Source organism: Ostrea edulis, chromosome 2 (genome assembly GCF_947568905.1).
Source record: "Ostrea edulis chromosome 2, xbOstEdul1.1, whole genome shotgun sequence".
Taxonomy (NCBI): Eukaryota; Metazoa; Mollusca; class Bivalvia; order Ostreida; family Ostreidae; genus Ostrea; species Ostrea edulis.
Genome location: NC_079165.1, coordinates 88,755,091 through 88,779,659, shown reverse-complemented (window position 1 = coordinate 88,779,659; position 24,569 = coordinate 88,755,091). Strand labels below are relative to the sequence as shown.

The 24,569-nt window shown below is 33.4% G+C and overlaps 1 protein-coding gene across 3 annotated transcripts in view; it reads left to right on the top strand.

Moving 5' to 3' along the window:
- Positions 1–24,569, top strand: part of LOC125679187 (anoctamin-4-like) — a 62,070-nt gene that overhangs the window by 12,955 nt on the left and 24,546 nt on the right. For all 3 annotated transcript variants that reach the window (XM_048918186.2, XM_048918188.2, XM_048918187.2), the window contains exons 3-7: positions 8,973–9,048; positions 9,539–9,639; positions 10,495–10,573; positions 11,921–12,004; positions 20,150–20,206. In XM_048918186.2, the coding sequence (XP_048774143.2) occupies positions 8,973–9,048; positions 9,539–9,639; positions 10,495–10,573; positions 11,921–12,004; positions 20,150–20,206 (397 nt within the window). The remainder of the gene's footprint in view (positions 1–8,972; positions 9,049–9,538; positions 9,640–10,494; positions 10,574–11,920; positions 12,005–20,149; positions 20,207–24,569) is intronic.

Sequence of the window (24,569 nt, the reverse complement as noted above, 5' to 3'; positions counted from 1 at the left end):
TGGATGATAAATGCATCTAAAATTCTAAATGCAACAGATATATTAATTGTAATCTGCAATTAGATTGGCTACTGAACTGAGCTTTGATGTATTGAAACAAAAATTGATAGGATGCAAAGCTTAAATCAGTTGTGATGTCATTGAAGAATCATGTTCAAAAACATAACATCTAATTTACAGAGTTTGCATCATCTTTATTTTGAAAAATCAATCACATAGCAGAAAAGTATGATTCAGCAAAATATTGACATTTGTATCCGAATTAGAATAACTAGTCTTTTTCTTGAGATTGACGTCATTAATGCTGGATTATCAGTTATATATACAGACATCTGTTTTACTTACAAGCAGCAATTATATTTCTTGGGTTTGAATTTACTATATTAAATTCGAATCTAAGCGATATATTTTTGGCCTTATCCTAAATGGATGAAATTATAACCAATCTAATTAACATAATCTATATTCCAGTTCCATTTACTATGAACTTTACCACTAATGTTTAGTAAATAGAACCTAAACAGATGATTTTGATGAAATTTGAATTAAAACTGGGCAAATATAGATTCATTTGATAAGTCAAAGTAGCAAGAAACAACTTTGGCTTTAATTTAAAACTGAAATACTTTTCCAATGTATATAAGAGGTGAAAATTTTCATATGTATTATATATATATTTACTACTCAAAATTTGATATGGATCACTAGGTTATATGTGTGTAATTTACCACTAACATAACAAAAGACATAAATTTGACTCAGAAACGTGTTTACTCAGGTTAGGAATGAAAATTCATGAACGGCATGAACTTTTATCAATAGGGAATGCTTGAAATCTGATAACAACACCAAAAGGCATTTCATTAAAAAAAGTTAACAGCAAACCAGAGAAAGAATTACACAGTTTTTGGGGATAGTCCATCATATTACACTTAGTCGATGAAGTGTCAATACCGGGTATGGCCTCCCCTTGCATCAATGACGGCTTGACAATGTCAAGCCATGCTGTCAATAAGCACACGGATGTTTCCAATGGGAAGGTTGTTCCACTCTTCCACGAGGGCATTTCCAAGCTCTGCCAAAGTTGTGGGTTGTGCTCTACGGCATGAAAGGGCAACCTGCAGCATGTTCCATACATGCTCAATCAGGTTCAAGTCCAGCGAGCGCTCTGGCCAGTCCATATGGACAATTGTCTCCTGCTGAAGGTACTGCTCCACCACCCTGGTGCGATGAGGACGGGTGTTATCATCAATCAGGATGAACTCGGGGCCAACAGCACCAGCGTAGGGTCTGACGTAAACATCAAGGATCTCATCCCGGTACCGCACCCCCGTCATTGTTCCTCTCTACAGGACATGAAGATCTGTTCTTCCATTCCTGCTGATTCCACCCCAGACCATGATGGAACCACCACCATAACGGTCATGTTCACTGATGTTGGCATCATGGAAACGTTCACGTTGTCGTCGCCACACTCGGTGCCTCCTGTCTGTAAAGTCCAAACAATACCTGGACTCATCGGTGAACAGAACTTGAACCCAATCGTTCTGTGTCCAAGTGACATGATCCTCAGCCCAGTCCAATCGCTCCCGCTGGTGTCGAACAGTCAGAGGGACTCATGCCCTTCTTGAGTTGAGACCTGCATTGTGAAGCCGATTCCGTATCGTCTGAGTGGACACATTCACCCCCGAGGCGTTCAGGAGGTCATTACGTAGGCTGGTTGCTGTCCAGAAGGGATGGCATTGTGCCTGAAGAGCCACAAAATGGTCTTGGCGTTGGGTTGTCGACCTCTGACGACCACCCCCATGTCGGTGTGCTGCTGTACCAAAAGTTTGCTGTCGGTTCCAGACCCTGTTTACAACACTCTGGCTGACGTTTAGTGCATTTGCAACGTCACGTTGTGAATAGCGAGCGTCAAGCATTCCAATACATCTGCCCAGTTGTTCTGTCGTCAGGCGACACCTTACACGTTGAGGGGGCATTGTGTTGATAAACGTAGTGTTTTAAACACTCAAGTGAGTTTGAAATTTTAGAAAGAATCAGACACCGATGCCTGAGTGAAAATCTTGCAATGGTAGCAAAAGCATAAACTGTGATGAGAAACGCATTTCCCATGGCATGAAATGCACGTGCAAGTTTGTTGAAGACGTTTTTGATTTCACTTGGACACAATATTGCCAGTTATGCAGTTATTAATTTTTTAAACAGAAAAATATCTATGATCCTTATCAAATTTTGAGTAGTATATACAGTAAAACTCGAATATAGCGAACACGGATATAGCGAAATTACGGCTATAGCGAAGTGAAAACGATTTCCCCGGCAAATTCTTTATATATTCTATATTAAAATCTGCGTCTGTAACGAACACGGATATAGTGAATTTATGGATATAACGAAGTAAATTCCTATTCCCCTTGAATTAAAAATGAACGTAAAAATCACCTTTTATAACGAATTTATTATTTTTCATTTTAAACTCTTTGTGATTTTTAACAATCGTTTTCCATTGACATAAAGGATCCACACTTATTACAAAATTTCTGTTTGTATTTTTCTCCGAAAAGGTTGTTAACGCAAAACAATACTTACACATATGTTTAAGAAATATATTGTCGGTATTGTTTACTATTCTCATTAATTAAATTTGAAGTTTGATTCCATTTATTTTATTGTACACTCCATTTTTTGTGTAAAGCAACAAGTAAATGACAATTGCAATATACTGTACATGTATGTATTGCATAAACTTTTGTTGACATTTCTCTCTCGACATGTTCTTGCATGACTTAATAATCCATCAAGATAAATTATCTTATATAAATCAATGTGTATATTTCTTGTATAAAAATATTTCTTCTCGAAAATATTTTGGCTTCATTTCACTTGAAGCCAATACAAACGTAAGTATATCGATTGCTGCTTTTTTATATAACTGGTATACATGTAGAACAAATCAGTTTTATAACAAATTCGTTATATTTAAATTATGAATTCGCTAAAACGTATAGCGAATTACTCTTATAGCGAATTTTTATAGAGGGTCCCCAGAAATTCGCTATATCAGAGTTTTACTGTATATATATATATATATATATATATATATATATATAGAGAGAGAGAGAGAGAGAGAGAGAGAGAGAGAGAGAGAGAGAGAGATTATTTGCTGAGGAGAAGCTCCTGCCTGATCACTTTGTGGCTTCCTTTGATGTCCACTAAGTTAATATGTCAATTATCTATTTTAAACAGAGAATTCAATAGAATGTGTAATTATGTTCCCCAAACAAAGTTTGGGAACATATTGTTTTTACTCTGTTTCTTATTATTATTATTATGTTCCCCAAACAAAGTTTGGGAACATATTGTTTTTACTCTGTTTCTTCTTATTATTAAGGTCTTCCGTCTCCAACGGAAGACCTTCTAGTGATTCTACTGTTTATTATTATTATTATTAAGGTCTTCCGTCTCCTGCGGAAGACCTTACTATTATTGTTCGCGTTCTTCTTCTTCATTATTATTATTAAGGTCTTCCGTCTCCTGCGGAAGACCTTACTATTATTGTTCGCGTTCTTCTTCTTCATTATTATTATTATTATTTTCCTTGGTAGTACACGCGTTTTTCTCAGCCATTTCTCGATCGATTTTCACGAAATTTTCAGGAAAGATGTCTTTTGGTGACGAGACTTTACTTGCAAAATTTCGTGCTTGACGTCACTTCCGGTCAGGAGTTATCTCTCTTTTAGTGACTTTTTGAAGGGCCTTGTTGTCCACACATCTCCTCCGTTAGTTTTGAAGCTAGAGTCTTGAAATTTCTACACAAGATAGAGTAAACATTTTAGAAGATTTGTGGGGGATTCGATTTTACCGGAGGCGATTTGCCTAAACGCTCGCCTGGACCTGAAAAAATGGATGCCAAAATTTTTCGCCGATTTCGGCGATTTTTGACCTTTGATCTCCAATATCTTTTTTCTTGCAAATATTTTGTTAAGACATGTAGAACAAAAGTTGTGCACATTAACGAGATCTTTTCGAAAATATCAAGATTTAGGGGCTAGCCCCTTAAATTAGGGATCTAGAAGTCTAGATACAATATCTCAAAAATCGTTAATAGTTTGGTATAAGTCAAAGAACAAAAAATGTTCATCTCAACAATCCAAATCCATTCATATAAAAATTTAGGTCATATGTTACGTAATAAGGGATTTTAAGGGCCAAAACCATAAATTTTTTACCCCTTGTATCTCGAAAACGACAAATATTTTGAAAAGCAATAAAGAACAAAAGTTGTTCAGAATGATGATATGAACAATATGCATATTTCGTTTTTACCCTATGAGGCCCCGTTAGGGAGCTACAGTTTGGCCCCTAAAAATTACTTCTAGAAATAACTCGAGAACGGTAAAGAATTTCTAAATACTTGTTGAACAAAAAATGTTTGAAATGTCATGACCTTTCTTACGATATCAAGCAAAAGGGGCTGACCCTTTAAATTAGGGGCCCAGAAGGGTCCAAAGGTTTATGAGAATATCTCAGAAACTATTAATATTTTGTAATAAGTCATTGAAGCGGAAATGTTCATCTAAACGAGCTTGTTCTTATCAAATCAAAAAGTAGGTCATATGTTACGTAATAAGGGATTTTAAGGGCCAAAGTCATAAATAATTGACGCCTCATATCTTGAAAATGACAAATATTTTGAAAAGTATTATTGAACAAAAGTTGTTCAGAATGATAATCTAAACAATATGTACATTTCGTTTTTTCCCTATGTGGCCCCGTTAGGGAGCTACAGTTTGGCCCCTAAATATTTCTTGTAGAGATAACTCGAGAACGGTAAAGAATTTCTAAATACTTGTTGAGCAAAAAATGTTTAAAATGACAAGGCCTTTCTTACGATATCAAGCAAAACGGGCTGGCCCTTTAAATTAGGGGTTCAGAAGGGTCCAAATGTTTTTGAGAATATCTCAGAAACTATTAATATTTTATAATAAGTTGTAGAAGCGGAAATGTTCATCTCAACGAGCTTGATCGTATCAAATCAAAAAGTAGGTCATATGTTACGTAATTAGAGATTTTAAGGGCCAAAATCGTAAATATTTGACGCCTCATATCTTTAAAACGACATATTTTTTGAAAAGCATTATTGAACAAAAGTTGTTCAATGTGTCATAACCTATCGATCAATATCAAAAAATGGGTCTGTGGGCCTCATGGCTCGCCTGTAGAGTCGATTTTTGTCGATATCAGTCGATTTCAAAAACTTGTAACTGGTAAATATTTTGTAAGGACATATTGAACAAAAGTTGTTCAGTTTATCGATATCTATCGATTGATATCAAGAAATAGGCCTATGGTCCTAATGGCTCGCCTGTAGAGTCGATTTTTTGTCGATAACGGTTGATCTCAATAACTTTTTACAGGTAAATATTTTGTAAAGACATATAGAACTAAAGTTGTTGAGTCTATAGAGGGCTAACAAATGACATCAAGAAATAGGCCCGCGGGCCTTATGGCTCGCCTGGAGAGTCGAATTTCAAACGAATTTCACCGCAACTTTGCTTCAGAAGCTTATGATATGAAAAATTGATTATATCTAAAGTGTCTTAAATTCGGAAACTAAATTGGGACTCATTTGTCTTTTCTTTTTTTTTTAACTCCGAGTGCATCAACAAATCGGACGGAAGACCTACTCGTTGCTCGCAACGAGATCGTGTCTAGTTATTATTATTATTATTTTTTTTTTTTCCCTTTCGTCTCCGAGACCGTTGGATGGATTTTCCTGAAACTTTCACAGGTTATAGGGAACGATGGTACCTCGAGGCATTTTTTTCATTTTTTCAAAATTCACTTCCGTTCGTCAGATACGTCCGATTTTCCGGTTTTTGAAAGAAACTTTGTCTGGGGGTAAACTTGAAAACCACTAAAGATAATCAAATGAAACTTTCAGGGATGATAGATCTATTTTCTCTATGGTGCATGCACGTAATATTTTTTGTCGCCGTCACTTCCGGTCGTCACCGGAAGTGATCAAATAAATCATCAATTTCAAACTTTTTTCTTTCAAATTGAAACCTACTTTGGTTTACTATATCTCGTTCTAATTCTCAAAAAATGTTGACCCCACCGGAAGTTGAATCTCCAACTTCCGGTTATATCAAAGAAAGACTATTCATTCTCTCATTTTTCAGTGCCATAAATCTCGGCCATGAAACTAGTTAATGAGTTGAGTTTTACATATATTATAGTCACTATAAATGTCTAGAGTAACGTCAAATATTTTTGTAAAATTCACTTCCGGTCGGCAAATACGGCTTATGAGCTGTTTTTGTTCTCAATCGTTTTTCTCAGAAACGGTAAAAGATAGAGTCACCAAAATTTCAGAGTTAATAGATCTCACTTTGTAGGGGTGCAGTAGGGGGGTAAGAATGTCGGCCGTCACTTCCGGTCGTCACCGGAAGTGATTAATAAATCATAAATTTCAAACTTTTTTCTTTCAAATTGAAACCTATATCGGTTTATTAGGTCTCGTTCTAATTCTCAAAAACTATTGACCCCACCGGAAGTTGAATCTCCAACTTCCGGTTATATGAAAGAAAAACTATTCATTCTCTCATTTTTCAGTGCCATAAATCTCGGTCATAAAACAAGTTAATGATTTGAATTTTACATATGTTATAGACATTATAAATGTCTAGTGTAAATTTAAATATTTTTGTAAAATTCACTTCTGGTCGTGAGATATGGGGTGGACATATTCAAACATTGTTTTTTCAGTTTCTCAATAATGAATATAGATAGACGCTTGAAACTTGTAGAGTTGATCAACTAACATTAGTCCATTGTACACATACATTCAATTTTTTCATCCGTCACTTCCGGTCTATACCGGAAGTATTTGAAAAATGTCGATTTTCCGATTTCTTCGAGTGATTTCTCAGAGATGGTGGATAGATTTTCTTGAAATTTTCAGGAATAATGTCTTATGAAAGGACCTTCCTATAACTATTTTTGTTTTTACAAAATTCACTTCCGGTCGGAAAATATGGGCGATTTTCTGTTTCTCAAAAGGAATTTTGTCCAGTATTTTTCTTGGAAAAGGTAAAATATAGGTTCATCAGTTATTCAGGAATTATAAATCTCCGTTTGCAGTCGTGCAGTAGAGGGTTGAACATGTCGACCGTCACTTCCTGTTGTCACCGGAAGTGATTGAAAGAATCGCAAATTTCAAACTTTTTCTTGTAAATTGAAACCTATACTAGTTTATTAAGTCTCTTTGAAAGTGTCAAAAGAATATTGACTCCGTTGGTAGTCAAAACAACTACTTCCGGTTTCTTGATAAAATACATTTTTACTTTTCATCTCTGTCACCATAAATCTCGCGTATATTTGAAGTCTTTCATATGATTTTCACATGTCATAATAAAAGTATCAACTTCTAGAGTTTGGATCATTTTGTTTTTCAAAATTGACTTCCGGTCGGTAGTAACCTACTACTTTTTCTTTCTTTAGTCTACTTCTTTTTGTTGAGAACTCTTTCAGATAGAGACGTGAAATTTTCAGGGAATATAGACAGTAAAGAGTCGCTGTCATTTATAGGAAAACGCATCATAAAAGTACTTCCGGTCATCACCGGAAGTTACGAGAAATGAGTAAAAAATTCGATAATACATTTCTCATCCATTGTTAAGGCACATTTTCTGATATATTTAAATGGTTTTCGTAGGAACAGAAAGCTCTTTACCGGAAGTGATCTAACGGAAGACCTACTCATTACTAGTAATGAGTTTCTAGTTATTATTCTTTTTCTCCGGTACTTTTTTGTCCGGTAGTGTTCTCAGAAACTGCAAAAGGGATCGATATGAAACTTTCCAGGATGATAGTATAGCGTTTGTAGATGTGCATAGTGATAGTCATTTTGTCTGCACATGCATGGACGCGCGCGCACGTGCATTGCAATTTTGGTACAAAAAATGGAAAATCAGAATATTGAAGGAAGCGATATAAAACCTAAATAGGATGATAGTATATCATTTGTACATATGAAATATAATAGTTATTTTGTCAGCACGCGCACGCATGCGCGTGCACGCGCATTACAAAATTTGTACGCTAACTTTGGAATCAGTCTAACTTTTTTGTTGTTCATTGAAATGGCTTGAAATTCATATCATAGGTAGATATTGAGACCCTTAACTGATTTGCATGGTCGAAATTACCAATTTGCACGCGCATGCACATGCGCTTCATTTTGATTGGATAATACTAAAACGTTTGTAACTCTCTTATTTATGAAGCGAATGAGATGATATTCACAGCATACGTAGACAATATGTGTATCTATATATTGGTGTAACAAAAAAATGCCAACGCGCATGCGCGTGCAACGTTTTTTAAATGTTCAATTTTTAAAGGACGATAACGTTTTTGTTTTTCATCAAATTCTATTGATATTAATGGTTTAGATGTGTCTTGGTACTCCTTACAAATTGCTGTGGTTAGAATTACTGCTCAGCACGTGTATGCACGTGTGCTGAATTCTGATTGGACGATTTTAAAATCGCTATAACTTCCTTGTATTTGGTGGAAACGTTATGAAATTCACACTGTGGGTATATGATACACATGCCTGTTGAACGACATCAACAAAATTTCGGAATCATGTGCGCGTGTATGCGCGTGCAACGCTTTCTTTCATTTTTTGGTAATGAAATGACCATATTGAACGTACTACATGTAATTAAAGGCTAAAATAAAATGATTTTTGCTATAGATTCACAAGGACATCACTTTTTAATTTGGGGAGGTTTGGGGAACATATGTAACGGTCCCCGTTACAATTAGAACTAGTATTAATCATGTAATATATATATATATATATATATATATATATAGAGAGAGAGAGAGAGAGAGAGAGAGATAGATTCATAGAGATTCTTATGACACTGACTCTAATGGAATGAAATCTGTTTCAGTGTGCCAATTATCCAGAGGATCAGCAAAACTTCATAAGTGAATTTCTAGAGAAATACTTTGAGACAGATAATGAAAGTAAGTGCCATTAAGATATTGAGTGAATCTTGTAAATTATTTAGCATTGGGATGCATTGGTTGGGTACCAACTATTTCAAAAGGGAAAACTAATATAGTAAATTGATCCTCAGCAAATACTCCATTAATCAGAATATTGATTTGATGTAAATATCATATTAATGATAGGTTGTTAGAACTTGTTTGAATCCTTTGCAAATTTATATGCAATAAAATGATTGGTGTACATGCAAATCTCAGTAAAACTCTGAAAAAGCTGATGTTTGTTTAGACTTGAGTTTGTGGTTATTATTTATTGCAGTTAAGTTTCTTTTGGTAGAGGAGGAAAAAATGTGTAGATATGTCTATAGCACGGAAACCACGACAATTTTAAGCCACTCCTGCTCGAAAATGAATGATTTTACAGTAGTGGGTGATATAAGTATGATACACATATAGAATTGGGCTTTATGAGAGTGAAGCTGCAGTGTTCTGATTTTCCTGCTTTCAGTGGACTATGTTAGTGCCCCATTCATGATGGACAGGATCAACTTGTATGAGGGATATGAAGATCCAACTCATTTCTTCAGACCAGCCATTCGTTCTATGCTTGTAAGTTCCACCAAATACAGCTATCTGAAGCTTTTACTTTACAATTTTTATTTTTGTAGTCTATTATTTTGGTAGATAATGTAACAGTCAGACAGATTTTATTTCTGGTGGCAAGATAGCTCAATTGGTAGAGTACTTGACTTCAGGGGGACCAGGTTCAAATCCCGGTCTGGTCTGTTGCATTTTCTCCCTTCCTGTTAGAATATAATGAGTAAAGATTAGATTTATATTGTTGAGAGTTAAAGTTTGCTCAACTTCCATAGACCTTCATGCACTGCAAGCAATATGAATAGGGAGGGAGGGGGGGTTTTGGTGTGGGCCTTTTCACATCCTCTTTTTGTTTGAAATAACGTATATCCCAGAAAATGTTCTCCAAATGATATAATCCTATATGCAAAAGCTAAATATGAAACAAAGGGAGTTAATTTCAAATTATGAGCACTGTAATAAACAGATATGTTTGTTTTACAAAATGATAGGAAAAGATATATTCACATGAATTTTATCTGTTATATTTGTAAACGAGCATCACACGCTAGGCACTATATAGATGAGTTCATTGATAATTAGAGGGATTGAAGGTTAAGACATACTCCATAACACAACCGAGTCTCTGCATGTAGTAAATAAATGATTAATGGATATATGAACTCATTGAACCAAAGTCTCTGCACATTGTAAATTCATATATTAACTGTGCAAATTTAGTGAAAATAAATCAGTAGTAATTTAAAAAAACAAAACAGTGCAATTACTTTAATATATATAGACATTAATTTTTTTCTTTGAATATTTTTTTTTTAAAAGTATTTCTCCCAGGAGTACTTTCTGTACTTTGATTTTTAATTTTAACAGGTGGATCACATACTAATTAACATTGATATCAGGACTAAGGACGAGAGAAAAGATAAAGGAAGTGCAAAGAAAAGCATAGGTAACCATAGAAACCTGTATGTAGGAATTATCAAAATTTTTATGGCAAAATGCATATAAATACGAAAATTAATTCTACAGTCAGAAAGTATGGTATACCAAAGTAACAAATATTCAAATAATTGCAGTTCTATTTGATTGTTTGTATGTATTTAAATGCTCTCTTTAAATGAATTCATATGTGCACAATAATTTAATGAGAACACACAAAATTCAATGAGAGAGAGGTAGGGGGAGACTGCAGCAATTCATTTGGAGAGAAGTATAATTCCATTTAAAAATCCTAAATATTGACTTAACAGTTCTCATGAGACTGTAATACAACTCAATTGCAAACATATTTATTATTTATTTATTCATTTTATTGACATTACGATATCTGTAAGGCATGCAGCCATACAATGAGAAATAAATTATTAACTACATCATTACTAACTAGTGAGAAATAAACTAACTACATCATTACTAACTATAATGAGAAATAAACTATTAACTACATCATTACTAACTAGTGAGAAATAAACTATTAACTACATCATTACTAACTAGTGAGAAATAAACTATTAACTACATCTTTACTAACTAGTGAGAAATAAACTATTAACATCATTACTAACTAGTGAGAAATAAACTATTAACTACATCATTACTAACTAGTGAGAAATAAACTATTAACTACATCATTACTAACTAGTGAGAAATAAACTATTAACTACATCATTACTAACTATAATGAGAAATAAACTATTAACTACATCATTACTAACTAGTTTGCAAGACAACAGTATTAAGAGTCATTCTTAGAGGACATTAATTTTGTTTCCACAATACATAAAACATTAATTCCAATCTCAGTTAGACATGAAAATCTTCAATGTGAACAGTCTTTCATGGCCTCAGCACCGCAGTAAAAATAGACATTAGAATTACCGACATGTTTTAGGTCAGTACATTGCATTAGCTCCCTGAGAAGTACGATACAGCCCACAAACCCAGGCAACAGATGTATTAGTTCGAGATTCCTCCGACTCTTACCCCCGCTTTTATGTATAAGTTATAATTTAACGTGGAGTCTCCCCCACATATATCACAGTATAAAAGTGGGGTCAAGATTCACAGGAATCTCGGATTACAGATGTATATTATGGACTTTTATTAAACAGCTTTTATGAACCACATTTGATATATGAAAACTAAATAACATCTTGGATATCAGTGTTAAATAACAATGTCATATAACACGAAATTCCACTTATGATAATTTTGCAATAATTTCAAGTGATACCTTTTTAATTTTTAGATATGGATGATAAAACTCTACACTCATAACTTTTTTTGTTGTTGACAGAGGATCGGAAATCAAAGTGCTGTAGTTGTCTCCCCTGCTTTGGAACCAACGAGAAGGATGATGAAAACTCTGTCTCTAAAATCAGTAAGTATCAGCCTGGTATATATTTAACATATTAAATTTGTGCTTGTATCTAAATAAACTATCTAATTAAGATTGCCCATGTGACAGACTCAAAAGCTTGATTGTCAGATATCCTATAACTTGTTTGGTAGGTTTGTTTTTATATTCAGCAAGTCTTATGAACCCTAGGGTATATACCAAAGTAAAGCATGTAATAATTGTAACCAGAACCATTATTAAATTAATATTGAATATCTGATTAATTGCTTGTGTTAATTAATGCATGTGCATGGTGTTTGAATATGTATGCCAGCTTCTGACATCTCTACAGGAGTGAAATTTTTTTCAAATGGGACGTAAAACAATATACAAACAACAAACAAACATGTTTGTTTACAGACCTATGGACAGACTTTAATACCTAATTCATCCCATGAATGAATCTCCAGTCTCCTTAATTTTCCCACCAACAGCTCTTAGCTCAGCTCTTGAATCAAACAATAGTGGTAAAAAATATAGCAATATAAAATTATGTTTATCTTCTAATATTGGTGTTTGTGATATTTTTGTTTTTGTACATAGTGCTATAATACAACGACCTGAACTTGTTTTTATTAAGTGCTATAATACAACGACCTGAACTTGTTTTTATTAAGTGCTATAATAAAACGACCTGAACTTGTTTTTATTAAGTGCTATAATAAAACGACCTGAACTTGTTTTTATTAAGTGCTATAATACAACGACCTGAACTTGTTTTTATTAAGTGCTATAATAAAACGACCTGAACTTGTTTTTATTAAGTGCTATAATACAACGACCTGAACTTCAGCTGTAACTGAACAGTGTGCGATAGTTATGTTTATAAGCTGTAACTGAACACTATGATAGTTATGTTTATAAGCTGTAACTGAACAGTGTGTGATAGTTATGTGTATAATCTATAACTGAACAGTGTGCGATAGTTATGTTTATAAGGTGTAACTGAACAGTGTGCGATAGTTATGTTTATAAGCTGTAAGTGAACAGTGTGTGATAGTTATGTGTATATAAGCTGTAACTGAACAGTATGATAGTTATGTGTATAAGCTGTAACTGAACACTGTGATAGTTATGTTTATAAGCTGTAACTGAACAGTGTGTGATAGTTATGTTTATAAACTGTAACTGAACAGTATGATAGTTATGTTTATAAGCTGTAACTGAACAGTGTGTGATAGTTATGTGTATAAGCTGTAACTGAACAGTATGATAGTTATGTGTATAAGCTGTAACTGAACAGTATGGTAGTTATGTTTATAAGGTGTAACTGAACAGTGTGTGATAGTTATGTTTATAAGGTGTAACTGAACAGTGTGATAGTTGTGTTTATAAGCTGTAACTGAACAGTGTGTGATAGTTATGTTTATAAGCTGTAACTGAACAGTGTGATAGTTATGTTTATAAGCTGTAACTGAACAGTATGATAGTTATGTTTATAAGCTGTAACTGAACAGTGTGATAGTTATGTTTATAAGGTGTAACTGAACAGTGTGATAGTTATGTGTATAAGGTGTAACTGAACAGTGTGATAGTTATGTGTATAAGCTGTAACTGAACACTGTGATAGTTATGTGTATAAGCTGTAACTGAACAGTGTGTGATAGTTATGTTTATAAGCTGTAACTGAACAGTATGATAGTTATGTTTATAAGCTGTAACTGAACAGTGTGTGATAGTTATGTGTATAAGCTGTAACTGAACAGTATGATAGTTATGTGTATAAGCTGTAACTGAACAGTATGGTAGTTATGTTTATAAGGTGTAACTGAACAGTGTGATAGTTATGTTTATAAGGTGTAACTGAACAGTGTGTGATAGTTATGTGTATAAGCTGTAACTGAACAATGTGATAGTTATGTTTATAAGCTGTAACTGAACAGTGTGATAGTTATGTTTATAAGCTGTAACTGAACAATGTGATAGTTATGTTTATAAGGTGTAACTGAACAGTGTGTGATAGTTATGTGTATAAGCTGTAACTGAACACTGTGATAGTTATGTTTATAAGCTGTAACTGAACAGTGTGTGATAGTTATGTTTATAAACTGTAACTGAACAGTATGATAGTTATGTTTATAAGCTGTAACTGAACAGTGTGTGATAGTTATGTGTATAAGCTGTAACTGAACAGTATGATAGTTATGTGTATAAGCTGTAACTAAACAGTATGGTAGTTATGTTTATAAGGTGTAACTGAACAGTGTGTGATAGTTATGTTTATAAGGTGTAACTGAACAGTGTGATAGTTGTGTTTATAAGCTGTAACTGAACAGTGTGTGATAGTTATGTTTATAAGCTGTAACTGAACAGTGTGATAGTTATGTTTATAAGCTGTAACTGAACAGTGTGATAGTTATGTGTATAAGCTATGGCTTCTTTGAAACTGAGATCAATATTTCTGAATTAGATGACCGTAAGGATTCAAAAGTCGGTAAGCATCTTAAAACCATTTCTCTTTTAAATGTTCTAGTGCAGTTCAATGTTCTGGTAGCTGTAATTGTCTATGGAAGTAATAAATCTCTTTTCTTCAAGTTCCTAACATTATACAAATATATGATGATAAACAACAATTTATTTCCCCTTTTATAAACAAATTATCTTGACAAAATTTAACACAAAGTTTCCTCTTTAAAAAATTCAATAGTATCATTTACTTCTCACCCTAATATCAGGAAGACAGGAACCTAGCTAATACATGTATATCTAGTTTGCTGTCAGCTAATAAAATCTATGATTCCTTGCCTTCTGAATATAATCTAATATAAAGTTGTTCACATTTTTGCATTTCACACAAAGCATACAGACTCTTCAGTGGGGATTAATTCATCTTCTCTGTGGTTGTCTGTCAGTTATACTCGAGAACTTTGCAACTATATGAGAATTTTTTTTAGACTTTAAAATCTGTTTGTCTCTTAGACTGAGTATGGGGCCTCTGTGGCCGAGTGGTTAGAGCATTGCACTCAAAATCACACAGCTTCTCACCTCTGTCGACACAGGTTCAAATCCCGCTTGCGCCGGTTAGTGAGAAAGTTTCCCAGTTTACTTTCAGAAGGCCGGTGGTCTCTTTCCAGGTACATTGTATCTGGGTTCTCTCTTCCACCAATAAAAACTGGGCACCACCAGATAACTGAAAAATTGTTGAGTGCATGTGAAAGAAAACATCAATCAATCAATCAATCGACTGTATATTATGTCTAGGCCATAACTATCAAGTACTTGACACACAAATCTCTTATGGCAAGAGGATATAGTTTCTAAAGTTCAGTCATAAAGAAAAAGTTAAAATTTGTGTCTGGACTTATGTAAGAAAGAAACATTAGGTGCTTATATTTCGAATTATTCTTTTACTGTCAATACAAAATTACAAAGATTAAGAGCATGTGCCAGCAATTTAGATTCAACTCTGATGCATGCATATTTTTTCTTTGTTTTATAACATCATAATTCAATCTAAGGTTCTTTTTTTAAATACAACAAAAATTAGCAATTCTAGTGGAAATTTTCATTTGAAAAACAGTTAACACATTGAAATACAGTTATATATATATATTTTTATATTTATTTTTGATATTTTTTTTATCAATGCCTGATATCTTTTGGTTTTTTTCATGTTGAAACTTTATGTTGGAAAGATTTATTTTTTGCTTCTTTTGGTCAAATCAATCGTATGTGTAAGTTACATATTTGTATCATCATGATTCATTTTAAAAACCGAAATATATGGCATTTCTGCCACCAACCTGATATTGCTGTCGAAATCAAGTGGTGACCATCCGCATGTTCCTACTAATTTTTGCACATGCCATATTTTTAATGTGATATATTAATACATGTATATGATTTTTAACACTGAAAGAACTATATACATGTATATAGATCTTGTTTTCTTTGACAAACTTTCTCTTTTTGGTTGTTGTTTGCTTGGGTAGGTAGTCTGTGATGTCTTGGTATCTGGTAGTCACTCTTGACAGCTGCATGCTAATTTTTTTCTCTATAGATGATGATGATGATGATGTAATCTGCAGTAAGTATCGGAGATGGAAATGCTGTATATGTATAAATCGGTGATGTTTTGAAATGCTACAGATAGTCCATGAAAATATTAACCATTAAAAAACCCATCCTGGCATGATTTTCTTTCTGAAATGGTAACAATTAACCGTTAAGTGAAAGGCAATAATACCAGAATTATTTTGAATAAAAGAGGTAAATTTTTTTTAGAGAAATTACTATAAAAATGGACTATAGAGCCATTGATACAAAAAGTTTTAGCTCTTTGGTCAGAAATAAAAAGGCTTTTGAGACATGTATGTATCAAATTTATATGGAGTGTTAATTTGTCAGTTGCTATCTGAGTGGAGATTACGTGAACTTCTTAACATATAGTGATTCGCTGACTGAAAATATTGCTTTCCAGGAATTATATGTCTTGCTAATAAAAAGAAAATGGAAAATTTCGCAGAGTGATGGTGACAGCTGGTGTGTGGTTGATTGTTTTATTTTTGTTTATATGTTTGCTGCAGTGGACTTAGGCATTTAAAAACAATAATCAACAATAATTGAAATGTGTTCAGAGTTACTGTACGTGGGTTTCAAATTCTTAAACATGACCTGCGACCAAATGTAAATTGAATATGAATGTTGGATATATGACATAGAAAGAAATTCAAGAAATTCATATTCCTAATTCTTTTTAAATGTCCAATGAAAGATAGAATATGTTATTCTACATGTATTGTTAAGCATATTTGTAAATCTGTACACTTTGACAAATTTTGAAATGTTTGGAATCTTTGGAAAAGAAAACATCTGGAAAACAGAATATTTTTACAATAAGTACATTTTATACAACATTTTAAATCGCACAATATTTAGACTATACAGATCTTATTGTACTGTTATCAGTCTTGTCCATCTGTCTGTCCATTTATCTGTCTGTTTATTTGAAGTTTCCTTCACGGTCCATCTGTCTGTCCATTTATCTGAAGTTTCCTTCATGGTCCATCTATCTGTCCGTTTATTTGAAGTTTCCTTCATGGTCCATCTATCTGTCCATTTATCTGAAGTTTCCTTCACGGTCCATCTATCTGTCCGTTTATCTGAAGTTTCCTTCACGGTCCATCTATCTGTCCATTTATCTGAAGTTTCCTTCACGGTCCATCTATCTGTCCATTTATCTGAAGTTTCCTTCACGGTCCATCTATCTGTCCATTTATCTGAAGTTTCCTTCACGGTCCATCTATCTGTCCGTTTATTTGAAGTTTCCTTCACGGTCCATCTGTCCGTCCGTTTATTTGAAATTTCCTTCACAGTCCATCTATCTGTCCATTTATTTTATGTTTCCTTCACGGTCCATTTATCTGTCCGTTTATTTAAAGTTTCCTTCACGGTCCATTTATCTGTCCGTTTATTTGAAGTTTCCTTCACGGTCCATCTATCTGTATGTTTATTTGAAGTTTCCTTCACGGTCCATCTATCTGTCCATTTATCTGAAGTTTCCTTCACGGTCCATCTGTCTGTCCGTTTATTTGAAGTTTCCTTCACGGTCCATCTATCTGTCCGTTTATTTGAAGTTTCCTTCACGGTCCATTTATCTGTCTGTTTATTTGAAGTTTCCTTCACGGTCCATCTGTCCGTCCGTTTATTTGAAATTTCCTTCACAGTCCATCTATCTGTCCATTTATTTTATGTTTCCTTCACGGTCCATTTATCTGTCCGTTTATTTGAAGTTTCCTTCACGGTCCATTTATCTGTCTGTTTATTTGAAGTTTCCTTCACGGTCCATCTGTCCGTCCGTTTATTTGAAATTTCCTTCACAGTCCATCTATCTGTCCATTTATTTGAAGTTTCCTTCACGGTCCATTTATCTGTCCGTTTATTTGAAGTTTCCTTCACGGTCCATTTATCTGTCCGTTTATTTGAAGTTTCCTTCACGGTCCATCTGTCTGTCCGTTTATTTGAAGTTTCCTTCATGGTCCATCTGTCTGTCCGTTTATTTGAAGTTTCCTTCACGGTCCATTTATCTGTCCGTTTATTTGAAGTTTCCTTCACGGTCCATCTATCTGTCTGTTTATTTGAAGTTTCCTTCATGGTCCATCTGTCTGTCCTTTTGTCTGAAGTTTCCTTCATGGTTCATCTATCTGTCCTTTTGTCTGAAGTTTCTGTCACAGTCCACCTGTTGTTTATTTGTCTGAGATTTCAGTCATGGTCCATTTGTCTGTTGTATAATATAGGAAAGGGAAAAATCTATGGCTGGACTGGGAATGGAATCCGGAACCCCTGCATTACTTATAAGTCAGGTGCTCTAACCACTGAACTACCGAGGCCAATATCCATGGTCCAAATACCCCAAACTGCTATATTCCTCCATTCTTAATTTGTCTTAAAGAAATCTATCCTGGTTACGGCACCAAATGTAACAGGAAGAGAGAACATGCATTGCAGACCAGACTGGGATTCAAATCCTGGCCCCTTGAATCTCTAGTCAGGTGCTTTTCCAACTGAACTAACTAAAGATGGGTTTCATCGGCGATGAAACCCATCTGACTACTACAAAGCTAAGATATTGTTGATGATAGGCATTCATACTTTGCATCATTGACAATACTCTGCACTTGATTAGAATTAGGAAATTAAAAAAGCTGGTGTGATACAAAAGTTTCATGTTCATATTCATAGGTGAGATCAGAATGAATTGTTATCTGATTAATGTGTATTCTGTCTACAGAGAACTATACTTATCAATACATGTGGTACTTTGACATGCTTTGAGTTGGTTTAATAAATTGGTAAAGGGAGGAACACCACTGTATTGCAGTGATTGAGGAGCTTAGCATATGTTGCAGTGATTGAGGGGCTTAGCATATGTTGCAGTGATTGAGCTGTTTAGCATATGTTGCAGTGATTGAGGGACTTGACATATGTTGCAGTGATTGAGGGACTTGACATATGTTGCAGTGATTGAGGTGTTTATCTTTTGTTGTAGTGATTGAGGGACTTAGCATATGTTGCAGTGATTGAAGGGCTTAACATATGTTGCAGTGATTGAAGGGCTTAACATATGTTGCAGTGATTGAGCTGTTTAGCATATGTTGCAGTGATTGAGGGACTTAGCATATGTTGCAGTGATTGAGGGGCTTAATTAGCATATGTTGCAGTGATTGAGTTGTTTAGCTTTTGTTACAGTGCTGTATAGTGATTGTGGGGTTTTTATTGAGTTTAATTTGATAGCTATAATTTATGTTACAGTTATTGATGGCATATTTCATTGTATGTTACAGTTATTGATGACATATTTCATTGTATATGTTACAGTTATTGATGGCATATTTCATTATATGTTACAGTTATTGATGACATATTTCATTGTATGTTACAGTTATTGATGACATATTTCACTGTATGTTACAGTTATTGATGACATATTTCATTGTATGTTACAGTTATTGATGACATATTTCACTGTATATGTTACAGTTATTGATGACATATTTCACTGTATATGTTACAGTTATTGATGGCATATTTCATTGTATGTTACAGTTATTGATGACATATTTCACTGTATGTTACAGTTATTGATGGCATATTTCATTGTATGTTACAGTTATTGATGACATATTTCATTGTATATGTTACAGTTATTGATGACATATTTCATTGTATGTTACAGTTATTGATGACATATTTCATTGTATGTTACAGTTATTGATGACATATTTCACTGTATGTTACAGTTATTGATGTCATATTTGATTGTATGTTACAGTTATTGATGTCATATTTCATTGTATGTTACAGTTATTGATGACATATTTCATTGTATATGTTACAGTTATTGATGACATATTTCACTGTATGTTACAGTTATTGATGACATATTTCATTGTATATGTTACAGTTATTGATGACATATTTCACTGTATGTTACAGTTATTGATGACATATTTCATTGTATGTTACAGTTATTGATGACATATTTCATTGTATGTTACAGTTATTGATGTCGTATTTCACTGTATGTTACAGTTATTGATGACATATTTCATTGTATGTTACAGTTATTGATGGCATATTTCATTGTATGTTACAGTTATTGATGGCATATTTCATTGTATGTTACAGTTATTGATCATGACGAGGCTCACCAAGAGAAAGTCTACATTCCAGGAAAGATTCACAGTAAGTACATGTCTCCTGAGACCACACACCTCTGCCAAGCCCCCCCCCCCTCTCTCTCTCCTACAAAAAAAATACTACAATAATGTATGCATTGAATCAACATGTGAATGAAATCCAAACAGTAGCTAGTTAACATGTAATTGGGACACACATATAAACACGAACATAATTAAAAACTTGTCCTCCGTAGTAGTGGTAAGAAATGATGTAACTGGTTTTTCTGTAGATTAAGAACGATGATTTAGTAGACCATATTAGAAGTGAAAGATTGTATATCTTGTATATAAGAACATATTGGCTAATTGATGACATATATGGGAGAAAGTAGTTGAAGTTATGATATTCAACAGTACAAATTTTTGTCTTTGTACATGATTAATTTGTTTCATATGAAATATTTCTTTGTGTTAAAAATTTTTGATGGAAAGAAGAAAAAATCATTTGTGATTTTTATTTTCATAGCCTGCATGCTTTTAATGTATATCCCCATTTTGCTGGGATGAAACTTTTAATTACCATACAATAGTGATAGTATTGTGCAAAAATAAATCTGCATTTTTCTTTGTTTAATCTGCAAAACATTATGAATACTGGGACAGATTTTAAAGTGATTGGACTTTTCACTGTGATGTCATGTGATGACGTATTCAGCAGATGACATATTTCCAGATAACAGAGATGTCAGAAATTGATAACTTAAGAGAAAATGTCTCCTAAATCTATTATAAAAGAAAAATCACATCAGCACAGGAATTGTTTGAAATATCTGTATGATAATCTGAAGTAATTTTGTGAAGGGAAGTCCCAAGATATGATATGTTCAGGATTTGGATGTTTGATGTTAATGACAGTGGAGGGGCAGCACAAATTGCTGTATCTCATCCTGGTGGTCAGCACAGTAAATCACGAGTGGGTGTGCACAGAGAAGGGTGGCTTTATTGTCCAAATAGATATGAGTCGGACTTTGTCTCGAAACAGCTATTCTAAATCTGTGCTGCAGAGGGTGCCACTAATGACCACAGAACAGAAACAGAAACAAGAGGGTTATATAGTGCATCACACTTCAGAATGACAGTTTTGTAAATACAAATTTTACAGATGAAAGCCGTTTTCAGCTACAGATGTACTGAAAAAAAGGTGGGCAACATTTAGACATTGTTAGAAAATGTTGCCAAAGTTTTCACCTGCTGAGAGGATTTAAGTTGAAATAAGCAAGTTGAGTTTGACGTTACTTGTCCATGTGTGAGTTGAAGTACATGCATATATCCACAATAAAATGTTGAAAAATTTTGAAGGGGAAAAAACCCAAAACAAAACAAAATTTTTGTTGGAGGAGGCCCGGGACTGTGCTGTATTCAAATATTGTGACTTACAATCTGTTGTACACTCTACAAGAAGATGATGTGAAACCCCACATAGCAGAATACTCCCGGGACGAGTTCACGCAGAATCACGTCACTGTCATGGAATGACCTGTTGTCTCACTGGACTTATATCTAATACAAAACTTGCGGCAGGTCATGAAGGTTTGTTGTAAGAAAAATCAGCCCAGTGACAAGCTACAGTCATGAACGTATAATGGGATGGCAGGGTTCAAAATTACCTCATGTCCGTAAGTCCGAGACTAGTAAAAATCATGTCGGACTAGTAAACTCTCTATAGCACTAGTCCATACGTATGAAGCGCCAAATTAACATAAACTCAAATAATTGAAGATATCTTCCATTATTTGAAGATATCATCAATTCAATTATTGCTCTCTTTAATTGAATTAATGCACGCATTAAATCAATTATTGCTCTCATCAAATGAATTAATGCGCGCTTCAATTCAATTATTGCTCTCATCAATTGAGTTAATGTGCGCATCAATTGAATTAATGAGAGCAATAATTGATTTAATGCGCGCATTAATTCAATTATTGCTCTCTTCAATTCAATTGATGTGCGCATTAATTCAATTAATGAGAGCAATAATAGATTTGATGCGCACATTAATTCAATTATTGCTCTCTTCAATTCATTTAATGAGGGCATCAATTTAGTAGAAATATTGCTCGAAATAATTAATTTAGAGCCCGGTATAAATAATTTGATGATCTCTTTAATTCAATTGAAGATATCTTTAAATCATTTACAATGCTTTTGTATAAGGAATTAATGCACGCATCAATTCTTTTAAAGAGAGCAACAATTCAATTAAAGATATCATTAATTCAATTGTGGATATGTTGAATTGAAGATATCTTTAATTATATAGTTGCTTTCTCTAAAAGAATTATTGCTCTCTTCAAATGAATTAAAGATATCACTAATTCAATTGAAGAGAGCAATAATTGAATTAATGCGCACATTAAATCAATTATTGCTCTCATCAAATGAATTAATGCGCGTATCAATTCAATTATTGCTCTCATCAATTGATTTAATGCGTGCATTATATCAATTATTGCTCTCTTCAATTGAATTGTAGCGCGCATCAATTCAATTGTTGATATCATTAATTCATTTGAAGAGATCATTAATTCAATTAAAGCGCGCATAAAATCAGCTGAAGAATTAATGCGATCATCAATTCAATTAATGCGCGCAATAATTCAGAGTTGAAGATATCATTAATTATTTGAAGAGATCTTTAATTCAATTGTTGCGTGCATCAAATGAATTGATGATATCTTCAAATAATTGAAGATATCTTCAATTATTTGAGTTTATGTTAATTTGGCGCTCCATACATACCGACTAGTGAAAATCTGGATATCAATCTTGAATTGGTTAAGATCTTAGCAACTTTGTCTAAGTTTCTTGAATTGAATGATGTCCCATCCAACGGACATAAATTTTTAAAGTTAAAAATACATAAACAGATAAAAATACAGATCATTTCGTGTATATGAACAGTACGTTGTATTATGAAAGTATTCAAGATGTTTGAACTTATGGTCGATTATCTGCATAGTCAAGTGTTTGCATGACAATGAGATGCTGACCTTATAAACAAAATCACATTTATAAAAGGGGTTATCACACTAGTAACTCGGAGGTTACTATATGGTTTTATGAAGATTGTGAAAACAAAATAAAGTATGGTGGTCTTTTTCTACTGTAGGTGTCAGAAACTGAATTGTTTGCAACTGTGATATGTTTGGTTTGATTTATAGTGTATACTGTTATTAGTAAATAAAATGATTTTTGGAATCATTTTTTTATGATGTACTGGACAGACTAGATAAATGCTTTGCGGACTAGTGAACATCAATAGTCACTAGTCTGTACTGACTAGTGCTTGGAAAAGTTAATTTCAAACCCTGGATGGGTCTGAATCAAAGTTACATGTAGTCATGAATATATAATAGGATGGGTCTGAATGAAAGTTACATAGAGAATCTTGTAGACAATGTGCGTCCGCGAATAACTGACTATTGAATTAAATTATGTTATCTGTCTGTTTTTTGATGTAATTTATAAGAAATCAAAAAATATAAATTCAAAATGTAATCTGGATTTTTTTTGCGCAAAATACTACATGCCTTCAGGTTTCTGTTATTTTCTAGAGAATTTTTAATAATTCTTTTCTTGGACAATGTTGATGTCATATTTCTAAATGGTTCTGTCATACAAGCAACAGAAGACACAGCAGGTTACGCCAATGTGTTAGGAAATGTCATTATCATGTAATAGGTTAATTTTGCAAAAATTTTATCTAATTATATTTGCACATGGTAGAAATATAACATTTGAAGGAATTTTATTCACTGAATAAGATAATAGATCTTGTAAACTATCGATTCTGAAAAGTCTATATTTTCCTTATATAGTCAATTATCTAAAATCTAAAAAAAAAATGTTGTCAAGGACAATAACTCTTATCATGGTATTTTCTCCACTGAATGTCTATAATATACAATGATTCCCCTGATATCCACGATTAATTTGTACATACATTTATATTTATTATACAATGATTCCCCTGATATCCACGATTAATTTGTACATATTTATAATGCAGTCTTTTTAAACTGTTAACATTTAGAATTGGTCATTTTAACAAGTTTTTATGCATTTTTATCATTCTTTTTTGTGAAATTGTGCAATTTTCTGATGATGACAAATACTTCTGTTTATGTGTGTTCGACATCTTTAAAAAGGTGGCAACATACACATTTTCTTTGGTTATTGATGACCAGTGTCAGAACATAAAACAGAAACTTTGAACTATTGATATTGATAATTCACATGAGGATTGAGTTACCTTAACTAGATGTTGTTGGTTATTAGACCCCCTAATGGAAGTAGAGACATGAATGATATGATATAGTGGAATCTAAATAGAAAAATCTTTGGCAGTTTTTTTTTTGTTAGCA